At 35.5% G+C, this 12304-nt stretch overlaps 1 protein-coding gene across 4 annotated transcripts in view; it reads left to right on the forward strand.

The window, feature by feature from the left end:
• The window catches only part of METTL8 (methyltransferase like 8), an 84918-nt gene that overhangs the window by 39599 nt on the left and 33015 nt on the right, over positions 1–12304 (forward strand). For 2 of the 4 annotated variants that reach the window (XM_027557857.1, XM_027557878.1), the window contains exon 2: positions 7085–7239. In XM_027557857.1, the coding sequence (XP_027413658.1) occupies positions 7097–7239 (143 nt within the window). In that variant the 5' untranslated portion in view covers positions 7085–7096. Of the gene's footprint in view, positions 1–3773; positions 3921–7084; positions 7240–12304 lie in introns of those variants that run through there. The other 2 variants (XM_027557867.1, XM_027557888.1) reach the window with 2 other exon arrangements.

Genomic DNA, 12304 nt, shown 5'->3' on the forward strand with positions numbered 1-12304 from the left:
TCAAGTCAGTGATGCCATCCAGCCATCTCATCCTCTGTCGTCCCCTTCTCCTCCTGCCCCCATTCCCTCCCAGCGTCAGAGTCTTTTCCAATGAGTCAACTCTTTGCATGAGGTGGCCAAAGTACTGGAGTTTCAGCTTCAGCATCATTCCTTCCAAAGAAATCCCAGGGCTGATCTCCTTCAGAATGGACTGGTTGGATCTCCTTGCAGTCCAAGGGACTCTCAAGAGTCTTCTCCAACACCACAGTTCAAAAGCATCAATTCTTCGGCGCTCAGCCTTCTTCACAGTCCAACTCTGACATCCATACATGACCACAGGAAAAACCATAGCCTTAACTAGACGAACCTTTGTTGGCAAAATAATGTCTCTGCTTTTGAATATGCTATCTAGGTTGGTCATAACTTTCCTTCCAAGGAGTAAGTGTCTTTTAATTTCATGGCTGCAGTCACCATCTGCAGTGATTTTGGAGCCCCAAAAAACAAAGTCTGCCACTGTTTCCACTGTTTCCCCATCTATTTCCCATGAAGTGATGGGACCAGATGCCATGATCTTCGTTTTCTGAATGTTGAGTTTTAAGCCAACTTTTTCACTCTCCACTTTCACTTCATCAAGAGGCTCTTTAGTTCCTCTTCACTTTCTGCCATAAGGGTGGTGTCATCTGCATATCTGAGGTTATTGATATTTCTCCTGACAATCTTGATTCCAAACTATAAGGAGAAGTCCTAAGTCTGTGGGGAAACAGACTTAGGAAACATTGCAACAATGTTGCTAGTATTCAAAACCTTATTTCATACAAGTATACTGCTTTTCCACCGCACTATGCTGGTCTCATAAACAAATTGCGAAGTGTTTTCTCTAGTTTTTGAAAGAGTCTGTGTAAGATTGGTGTTATTTCTTCCTTAAACATTTGGTATTCATTAGTGAAGCCATCAGAGCTTCCAGTTTTCTTTGTAGGAAGGTTTTTTGGTTTGTTTATATTGTGGTAAAATATATATAAATTTACCATTTTAGCTATTTTTAGGTGTACAGCTCAGTGGCATTCAGCTTAGTCACACTGTTGTACAAACACCACAACCAGTCATCTCCAGAACTTTTTCATCTTCCCCAAACTAAAGCTTTATATCCATTAAATACTGAACTCCTCTTCCCAGTGCCTGACAATACCATTCTACTTTATGTCTCTATGAACTTTTGATCATTCTAGGAACTTCATATGAGGAATGATAAAACATTTGCCTTTTTGCAGTTGGCTTACTTCACTTGTCATAATGCCTTCAAGACTTATCCATGTTGCAGCATGTTCCAAATTCCCTTCTTTTTAAAGCCTGAGTAATGTTCTATTTTATATGTATATCATAAAAGGATGTCCATTCATCTTTGATGGACATTTGGATCGTTTGCACCTTTTGTCTATTGTCAATAATGTTGCTATAAACATGATGTACAGTTATCTCTTTGAGTCCCCACTTTCACTTTGTTTAGGTATATATCCAGAAGTAAAATTGGTAGATTGTATGGTAAGTCCATGTTTAATATTTTGAGGAATTGTTGTACTGTTTTTCACAGCAATTGTACCATTTTACATTCCCACCAGCAACTCACAGGGACTCCAGTTTCTCCTTGTCCTTACCAACACTTGTTAATTTCTGAGCTTTTTAAAATGTGTTTTTGTTTAGTCACTAAGTCGGGTCCTACTCTTTTGGAACCCCATGGGTTGCAGCCCATGGGGCCTGATGTTTGTTTGCTTTTAACTATAAATTTAATTTACTTAATAAATTTAGGGCTATTTCTATTTTTTCTTGTACTATGTAAGTTATTGGTAAACTGTATTTTTCAAGGCATTAATCCCATTTAATAAAGAAAATAAAATTGTTCACCATATCTCCCTGTTACCTTTTTCCAGGCCTATAAGGTCTATGGTGATGTCTCCTCTTTCCTTCCTGTTATTAGAAATTTATATTTTCTGAAACACAAATGTTTAGTATCAGTCTTTCCAGAGGTTTATCAGTTTTATTCATATTTTCAAAGAATCAAATTTTGGCCTTGATCTTCCCTGTTTTGTCCATTTTCTATTTCATTGATTTCTGCTTTTATTTTTGATTATTTCCTTCATTCTACTTACTTTTCATCAGATTTACTGTTTTTCTAGTTTCTTGAAATTGAAGGCAAGATCACTGATTTGAGATCTTTCTTCCTTTCTAATAAAAGCATATAAAACTATAAAATTTTCTCTAAACATTGCTTTAGATACATCTCACAAAATTTGATATTTTAAGATTTGATAATTATTCAGTTCAATATACTTTCTGATTTGCCTTAAGATTTACTAACTCATGTAAATCTTAGACTCATAGGTTGTATAGAAGTACGTTGCTTAACTTCAAAACATTTGAGAATTTTTCTAGATATCTTGTGTTTGGATAAAAAAAGCAAGAATCAATAATCTGCTCATTCTTTTAAATGTAAACACAGAATATTTTTTAAAAGACATACCCTACACAACACTACACAAGACAGCTGGTGGGGTTATATTAATATGAGACAAAATAGACTTCAATAAAATGACCGTTAATCAAAATAAGGAGGGATATTTATTAATGAGTATTAATGAGTCAGTTCATCAAAAATATTAATATTTTATATTGCTATTGTGGTCAGAAAGCATAGTTTGTATCATTTTAATACATTGGGATTTATTAGGACTTTTTTTTAAACACCAGCATATGTGGTCTGCCTTTGCAAATGTTCCATGTTCACTTGAAAGAATGTGTTTTCTGCTGTTATTAGTTATATTGCTCTTTCTGTAAATGTCATTCAGGTCAAGTTGATAATGTTCAAATTTTCTGTGTCCTTATTGATTTTTTGATAATTTGTTTCTGAGTGCTGTTCTGTTTATTACCGAGAGAGCGCTATTAACCTAACCTAGAGTCTGTCATACAGATTGAAGTATGTCAGAAAGAGAAAAACAAATGTTGTATTTTAACACATACATGTGGAATCTCAAAAAATGTACTTATGAGCCTATTTGCAGGGCAGGAATAGAGACACAGATGTAAAGAACGAACTTGTGAACACAGTGGAGGAAGAAGCAGAGTGGGGATGAAAGAGTAGTGTTGGCGTATATACACTAGCATGTGTAAAGTAGATAGCTAGTGGGAAGCCACTGTGTAGCACAGGGAGCTCAGCTCCCTACTCTGTGATGACCTAGAAGGGTGGGACGGAGGTGGGTGTGGGAAGGAGGCTCCAGAGCAGGGGCTATATGTATACTTAACAGCTGATTCACATTGTTGTAGAGCAGAAGTTAACACAATATTGTAAAGCAATTATACTCAAATTTTTAAAAGTCTCAAGTATTGCTGTGAAATTAATTTTTTTTAAAATTTCTATTTTTGCTTCATGTATTCTGAAGCTCTGTTATCAGGTACATGCACATTTAGGATTGTTATATCTTGATGAATTGGCTCATCATTATTAAGTGTACTAGTCTTTTTTTAAGTCTACTTTGTCTGTTATTATACCTCCACTGGTATTTTTCATGCAGTGTTTGGATGGTATCTCTTTTTTAATTGTAATATATTTGTATCTTTAAAGTGCTTCTCTTATAGACAGTACAGGTATGCCCTGCTTTTTGAAAGTTTGCTTTACCTACTTCACTTTGATGAAAGACCTATATTGGTACCTGTTTTCACTAAATGAAAGAAATCTGAAGAGGATTTTCACTTTTACAAAAAGAAGTGAAAAGTGGAAATAGCTTTCAGTGTTTGTTTTGCAGTGAGCTGTTATAGAGAGGCAGTGCAAACTCTAACCATCGAGAGTGGCATCTCTGAGCTCCTTCCCTGGGAACTACACTCAGCATCAAGCCACCATAACTTTGAGCACCTGTCTTTACCTTGATTTATTTTGTGCATCTGTTAGCAAGGTGTGTGCTACTTGCTTTTTTGCTTTACACCATTTTGGCTTACAAAAGGTTTCACAGGAATGCTCCACTTTCAGATAGTGGAGGAAACCTGTATATGGTTGCTGCTACTGCTAAGTCGCTTCAGTCGTGTCCGACTCTGTGTGACCCCATAGACGGCAGCCCACCAGGCTTCCCTGTCCCTGGGATTCTCCAGGCAAGAACACTGGAGTGGGTTGCCATTTCCTTCTCCATGTATATGGTTGAGTCTTGCTTTTTTATACAAGTGAACAACCTTTGTCTTTTAACTGGAGTCCATTTACACTTAATATAATTACAGATATGGTTGGATTTAAATATGGCATCTTGCTATTTGTTTTTTCAATTGTTCCATCTTTAGTTTAGATCTCTAGTTTCTCCTTCCTTTCCTGACTTCTTTTGCATGATTAGAATATTTTTAGCTGTGCTTCTTTGTGCTACTTCAAATAAAACACCACTTATCCATATAATTTCATTATGCATATAATATCTTAGTTAAACTTGTATTCAGTTTAGGGTATGCCAAAAGAGAGTTAATAGAGGGTACACAATGAGAGGGGACTCTCTGGTGGCAGAAACCAACATTCTCTACCATAATTCTTTTGGAAACTGACCCTGCCCTTCTTTTCCATCACAAAATGGAACCATGATCCAGTAAATGTTAAGCTAACACAATAGTCAAGACATTAAGTACATATTTATTTATCATTGCAGTGACTCTAACTGGAGTGTAGCCCGTGTACTGTGCACACAGTGTGCACTTAAAGTACACACTGTCACTTCCTTCTTCTTCTCTATTAGGATATAAGGAGCCCCCTTGAGAAATACGAAGTAACTTTCTTCCAATTAAATTTGTGTCAGACAAGCATCAATTTTGTGTAATCAAACAAGTAATTTGTGAGCAGCTTGATACCACCCTTAGATGTTTACAATTTAGTTGAGAAAGCATTTATGTAATTTTATTACATTTTTATGTTTATTATATAAATTTACTATATATTTAGGGCTTCCTAGGTGGCTCTAGTGGTAAAGAACCTGGCTCCCAGTGCAGGAGAAGTAAGAGACACAGGTTTGATCACTGGGTTGAAAAGATCCCCTGGAGGAGGGTATGACAATACACTCCAGTATCCCAAGGAGATACAAGAATCCCCTGGACAGAGGAACTTGGTGGGCTGTGGCCCATCAGGTCACAAGGAGTCAGACACGAGTGAAGTGACAGCATTCACATGCATGCACTGTATATTTATATAATAAAGATAAAGAGCAATGCAAGCTTGTTGCAGATGATACATAAATGAAATAGATGTTTATGTGGTTAATTAGAGAAGCAGCTGCCTAAGCAGGACAAATTGCCACATGTTTAGGCGCTGGCCACATCATGTTTTTTCTATGGACTAGCCGTCTGCAAGGCACATGCTTCTCTGACATTTTCCTGAATTGCCTAATACCCAATCTGGTTATGGCTTTTTGTCTCCAGCTGTCTATAGAGGTTCCTGGTAATTTATAGTGAGAGAAACTCATATCTTTTTTCCCCCCTCTCTCCCTTTTCTATATATAGTAGATACAGATAAGTATCACATGATTATTTGAAGGATTGAAATTTCATTTTGATTTTTGCTTTCCTGGGCAGAAAACATTTATATCATTTTATACTTTTGAACATGAATTGCCTCTTTTTCTAGGTGTAATCCATTTCTACTCTTCAGCATATGGAAGATTTTATGAATAATATTCAGTGCAGAAAGAGAGCTCTAAAAATAATTGTGCTGGTAGGGTTTTGTTAGTCTTCTGTAGAGCAGTGGCAGGAGAAAAGAACAAAGGCACAGCAGAGGAAAGGTAGTGGTGGGCGGGGCATTGATTTCATTTGCCTCCACCAACGAGCTTGTATTTAGAGAAGGAAAAACAAATAAATAGAAAATCTGCACTAGCTATTGAATGTTTCATTTCTCATCACTGTTAGTCACATTTAAATGGAATCATTGCAGTCTTTTTGGTGTGTATAACTAAGCCTTTTTTCTCTGGAAAGAATATCTTGAATTTTATGTTTAAAAGCACTCTGAGATGTTTTTGACATTCTGCAGTTTGTTTTGAAATTCACAGTCTTAAAACCTTTTGACTTTCACAAGGTGGTAAAGGGTGTACAATACATGTCATTTTTATGCCTAATAGCACTTTGGATAGTGTCTAATGCATATTATATATACATACTTTTTAGCATCTGTTTCTACCTGACCGCTTACAGCATTAGGCTGAATATTGTAATGAACAACTGAATGAGGGTGAAATGCCAAGCAGTATTACAGTGGATTCGTACTAGACAAAATAAGCTCTCTAGAGTCGGACACAACTGAAGCGACTTAGCAGCAGCAGCAGCAGCAGAGCTTATTTTAATACTTTTCCATAAAGATTTTAAGCTGACATATATGCTGGTACATAATTAAAGTAACATACTTTTTAAATGTTTAAGTTATTCTCCAGAAATGGAGATAGATTTGGCTAATCAAATGATTATTCTCCTTTTGACCTGGGATTTAAGCATGCTTTTTGTACAGGGAAATCTGTTTTGCAGATGGATTGATTATTCTTTAAAAATGTATGTATGTGTTATGACTGTTAGAATTAACTGATGGGATCTTAATATGGTATTCACTTGTTTATTTTACCAGTATTTATATTATTCAGCTCAACCCAGAGAATGAGATTAATAAGTTTGTTTTCTTATTTTGCTCCTCTACTTGGGTTTTTGGTCTAGTGGTCATCAAATATTTCCCAGAAATACATTTGCATAGAATTCCCAAAGCAAAATAATAACTTTAAAAAACTTTTTAATATACAAAATCCAGATTCTGGGCTTTCATGCTTTGGCCATGTGCTAAGAATTATATAAGCAAATACCAAGCAAAGCGAAGTTTGTCAAGGCTGTGACTTGTAAAGAATGCCAGACAGTGTTGCACACTCCAGATACTCTTTCCCTTTCTCTTAAGTCTAAATACTTCAGGAGAGAAGCTACCATGCCCATCTTTCATTTAAAAGTGGTTAGTTTTCATGTCCTTTCTCAGTTTGTCATTCTTTTATACCAGTTTTTGGCTTTAGGTAAATAATACATTGTTTAATCCATATTGACTAATTAATTGTTTGAAACTTTCCAGGTACCTATTAGGATGAATGTGATTTGGAGAAATTATATTTCCTGTCCAAGGATGAGAAAAGTACCTCACAGATACCAAAGTGGTTGTCACCCAGTGGCCCCTCTGGGATCAAGGATTTTAACTGATCCAACAAAAGTTTTTGAACATAACATGTGGTGAGTTATCTTTTTAGGTGTGATATAATGTATGTACATTAAGTGTCAGCAGTGTTATTATTTTCATTTAGTGCCAGAAAAAGATTTTTAAAACTCAGCCCTATGTTGTTGAAGTCTAAAAGCCAGGGTAATTCATCCTTACTTGTATGCATGCCAAGTCACTTCAGTTGTATCAGACTCTTTGTGACGCTATGGATAGTAGCCTGCCAGGCTCCTCTGTCTGTGGGATTTTCCAGGCAAGAATACTGGAGTGGGTTGCCAGGTCCTCCTCCAGGGGTTCTTCCCTACACAGGGATTGAACCTGCATCTCCTGCATTGTCAGTTGGGTTCTTTTACCACCAGTGCAAGTAAGGATCTGGAGTGGCTCCTAACCCTACCTCTATCCCTCAGAAGCAATACTACAGAAAGATCAGCTGACGAATCACTACTAAACTCACTAGGCAACTCACTAGGCAAAAGTTGAGAACAAATCCTTGAAAATACATATTCTTACCTATTAGAGAAGAATTTTAGGTCTTAGCAGAGCAGGGGAAATCGTGGGGCTCACCATTTTCCAGAGTTCCATGCTGAATTGAGGGAACTGTCCAAAGCCCAGGGGAATCCCCCACTTAGGAATAGGGCACATCCTAACTAGGTAAAGTGAAACCTAGCATAGGACTTAATCTCAAAAAAGAAAAACGCAGACCCAGACCCTCATAAAGTCTGCCCACTACTCAGTAGAGTTTTCCCTTCTCCCCTACCTCTGACACCCTCAGATTACCAGAAAAGTGCAGAAAATACATAATACCCAGCCTTCAAACAGAAGCTTACTGAGAAAGATAAAAGAGAATTTATCTGCCAACAAAACATAAAGGAAAGAAGGAATGAAGGAGAAAGAACATAGCATGCATTATGGATTAGTTTGCATTTTCCAGTATTTTATGTAGAGGGAATCACAATATATGCTCTGTTTTTTGTCTGGCCTCTTTTACTAGGGATAATGTTTGTAGATTTATACATGTTGTTGCATATATCAATAGTTTGTTCATTTTATGACTAATAGAATATATAAAAAGCCCTCAAAATTCAGTAAACAAACAACCTTATAAAAATGGGCAAAATATTGAACAGACACTATACCTAAGAACATACACAGGTAACAAGCATATGAAAAGATACTCAAACACCATTAGTCATTGCTACTGCTGCTACGTCACTTCAGTCGTGTCCGACTTTGTGTGACCCCATAGACGGCAGCCCACCAGGCTCCCCCGTCCCTGGGATTCTCCAGGCAAGAACACTGGAGTGGGTTGCCATTTCCTTCTCCAGTGCATGAAAGTGAAAAGTGAAAGTGAAGTCGCTCAGTCGTGTCTGACTCTAGCGACGCCATGGACTGCAGCCCACCAGGCTCCTCCATCCATGGGATTTTCCAGGCAAGAGTACTGGAGTGGGGTGCCATTGCCTTCTCCGCCATTAGTCATTAGGGAAGTGCAAATTAAAATCACAGTGAAATACCACTACATTTTCATTAGAAAAACTAAAATTCAAAATACTGTACCAATACTGTTGGTGAAGATGTGGAGGAACTGGAATTTTCATACACTGCTGTGGGAACATAATACAATCACTTTGGAAAACAGCTTCGCGGCTTCTTTAAAAATTAAACAGGTACCCTGTATATGATTTAGCCATTCCATTCCTAGATATTTATCCAAGAGAAAAGAAAGCATATATCCATACAGATACTTTTACATGATTGTTCATAGCAGCTTTATTTGTAATAATCAAATTTGGAAACAATGCAAATAAATATCCATCAATAGGTAAATGGATAAACAAATTGTAATAGACAGTAAAGAATCGCCTGCAATGTGGGAGACCTGGGTTCGATCTCTGGGTTGGGCAGATCCCCTGGAGGAGGGCATTGAATGGAAGAAGCTAGAAATAAAGAATGTGTACTTTACTTTTACTAGACTAGAAAATGCAAACTAATCTGTAGAGGCAGACGACAGATCAGTGGTTGATGGTGAAGCAGTAGATGGGTGTAACGAGAAGGAGAAGGGTGGAAGGGAGGAGATACAAAAGGGCACAAGGAAACTTTTGAGGGTGATGGATAATAGTCATTATCTAGGTTGTGGTGATGGTTTCATGAAGATTACATTTGTCAAACTTATCAAATCGTACACTTTAAATATATGCTGTATGTCAATTGTATCTCAAAAAGGCCTTTAAAAATATGGTTTATATCCATACATTGGAAAATAATGTAGCAGTTAATAAAAATAAGAAAGATCCATGTGTATTGATATCAAGAGTTGGCTATGATATGTCATTAAACAGGAACAAATTGCAGAAAGGTATCTCTAGTATGGCCTCATTTTTATTAAGAAATTTCTATATGTCTACTATATGTATATTCATATCTTTGTTTTTAAATACTCAGAGAAATGTCTGAAAAGGTCCCCATCATACTGATAATGGTGTTTATCTCAGGGATGGGCATGGGGATAAGAGATAAGGTAGAGATAAAACTTTATAAGCATTAGTATTATTTGCATTTTGATTTTTTAAAAAGAATGCCCCCATATACCTATTCCCATCTTACTGTCTATCTTATAATCTTTGTTTTTTAATAATCTGTTACAGCTCCTCATCGTTAACAATTCTGAGTTACACCAAATCTTCATCTTCAAATCCCCAGTTCACAGGCTAATAGATACAGGTTGTTAGTAAATGTTTAATGAGAGGAGTGAATTTTTTTTTCCAGCAACTGTGGACTCTATTACATTTTATGCAGAAGTGAGAAGGCATTGGTTCTTTTGTGTATCTTTTGTAAATCATACCTTCCTAAGTGAGAAACTGAACTGTTAATAAAAACAATCAATTTAAATGTTTATTACAGCCAAAAAGATAAGTGGAAATCCAGGAGTCAGAATTATAAATTAGTGTCAATAGTAGAAAAGATTTAATTGAAGTTAATTCAGTTATTGTCTGATATATCTATAACAGCTATCTTTTATCCACCCAAGATATTTTTTCACCAATTATCTCTAAAATCAGGATATTTCTTAAAATTGATAGCATCTTACTGTTGTAATTGGAAGTGTTTTTTCTTTCGTACTGGTACAGAAAATAATGGTATCTTAGATTTGATGAAATAGGATAATTATAATTTCAAAGTACATAATCTTAGTTGTATGCTGTTTTGAGAACTATTACACTTATTTTACTAATACTAAAACTGAGAGACACAGAAAATCTAAATTACTTTCCACTGCCATATATCAAGATTAACATTTGAGTATTTGTTATATTGTTAGAAAAGCATGAAAACCTTTTGTTATGTGGATAAATTGGCAACAGAAATAGAAAGTTGACCCAGAAAGAAGTACATGTGAACACATGGGAAAATATACAACAGTAAAAGAAATACAAATCAAAACAATTTGGTACCTTTTTAGATCTACTAAACTAACGCCAAGAAAAAAAAAAGAGCGAGAAATTTAAGGTAACACCCAATCCTGGTAGCTTTGTAAGTTAATACAATCTGGTTATATTTCTGTTTATTTTTTGACTCATCTGTTCTTTTATTTTCCTCTACTAACTTTTTGACTATACATCTTAAAGTTATTTTTTAGATGTTATTTTAGAGCAACAGTTTCAAACATTGTGGTCTTAGGACCCCTGTACACTGTAAATCATTGAGGACACCAAAACTTTTTTTTATGTGGACTGTATATATTGATATGTTCCATATTAGAGATTGAAACTGAACATTTAAAGTATTAATTCATTTTAAAACAATAATAAATTCATTATATGTTCATATAAATTACATATTTTAATGAAAATATTTGTGTGTTCCCAAAAAATGTAGTTCAAGGAATGGCATTGTTTTAAATATTTGAGAGTCTCTTTAATATCTGACAATGGAAAAAGCTGGATTCTTATATCTGCTTCTTCATTCAATCTGTTATATCATGCTGTTTAGGTTGAATTATATAAAGAAAATTTGGCCTCACACAAATATGTACTTGTAAAGGAGAAGAGTTTTATAATAGACTTTTATGATGAGTTTATAAGCACAATAAGTTTATAAGTTTAGTAGCAGTTTCTTAGTTGCAAATATGGAATATGAAACCATATCAGTGAACTTCTGATATTCTGCTATATTATAAACCATTGTTGCACCATATACTTTGTTTTTTTTTTTTTTGTGTGTGTGTAGTAAAGTTTTATTAAAGTATAAAGGAGATAGAGAAAGCTTCTGACATAGGCATCAGAAGGGGGCAGAAAGAGTACCCGCTTGCTAGTGTTAATAATGAGGTTATATAATCCAAAGAATGTCTGGAGGTTGTAAAGACCTCCTCCGACCTACTCCCATAATTTACATTTTAAGATAACACTGTCCTCAGGCAAGATACATCCTTGTAAAGACCAGGTATACTCCCATAATTAACTTTTTAAAATAACAGAAGGTTGAATCCAAAGACTGTCCTTAGGCAGGATACATTATTGGTATATAATCCTAAGGAATGTGGAGAAAGAAAAAAAGTTTGTCCTTTTTTTCCTCCTTGAGAATTCCAGACCCCTCTCTCTTTGGGGACCCCTAGACTCCCTAGGAGTCCCTGCCTAGGAAATGACTCTCTCATTCCCCCCTTTTCTTTTAGCACCATATACTTTGAATGAATCTTTTTTTAAACCTAGGTATCATTTTATAATATCACACATGGATAATTTGGAAAGTTTGGTTCCCTGTTTTATGTAGATCCATATGACACATTTCACTAATAATCAGAAATCACATTTATTAATACACTATTATTCCCATCAGGAAAAATCTTTTTAAGTATTGAAAGCTATCAAACTCATGGCGGTGGACACAGTTTATCCAAGATTCAAATTTTTGTTTGAAAGCACAAAATTTATCTTTGACAGCAAATACTGTCCTTAAAGCTCATTTCATTTACTTTTAAGATGCCAAATACTCAAGTCTGAATAGCTGTAGTTTGTCTACGGTTGCTTTTTCAAGTAAAAATAGCATTCCATGAAAAAAGCACCTAATTCACTTCACAATGCAAACAAT

Source organism: Bos indicus x Bos taurus, chromosome 2 (genome assembly GCF_003369695.1).
Source record: "Bos indicus x Bos taurus breed Angus x Brahman F1 hybrid chromosome 2, Bos_hybrid_MaternalHap_v2.0, whole genome shotgun sequence".
NCBI lineage: Eukaryota > Metazoa > Chordata > Mammalia > Artiodactyla > Bovidae > Bos > Bos indicus x Bos taurus.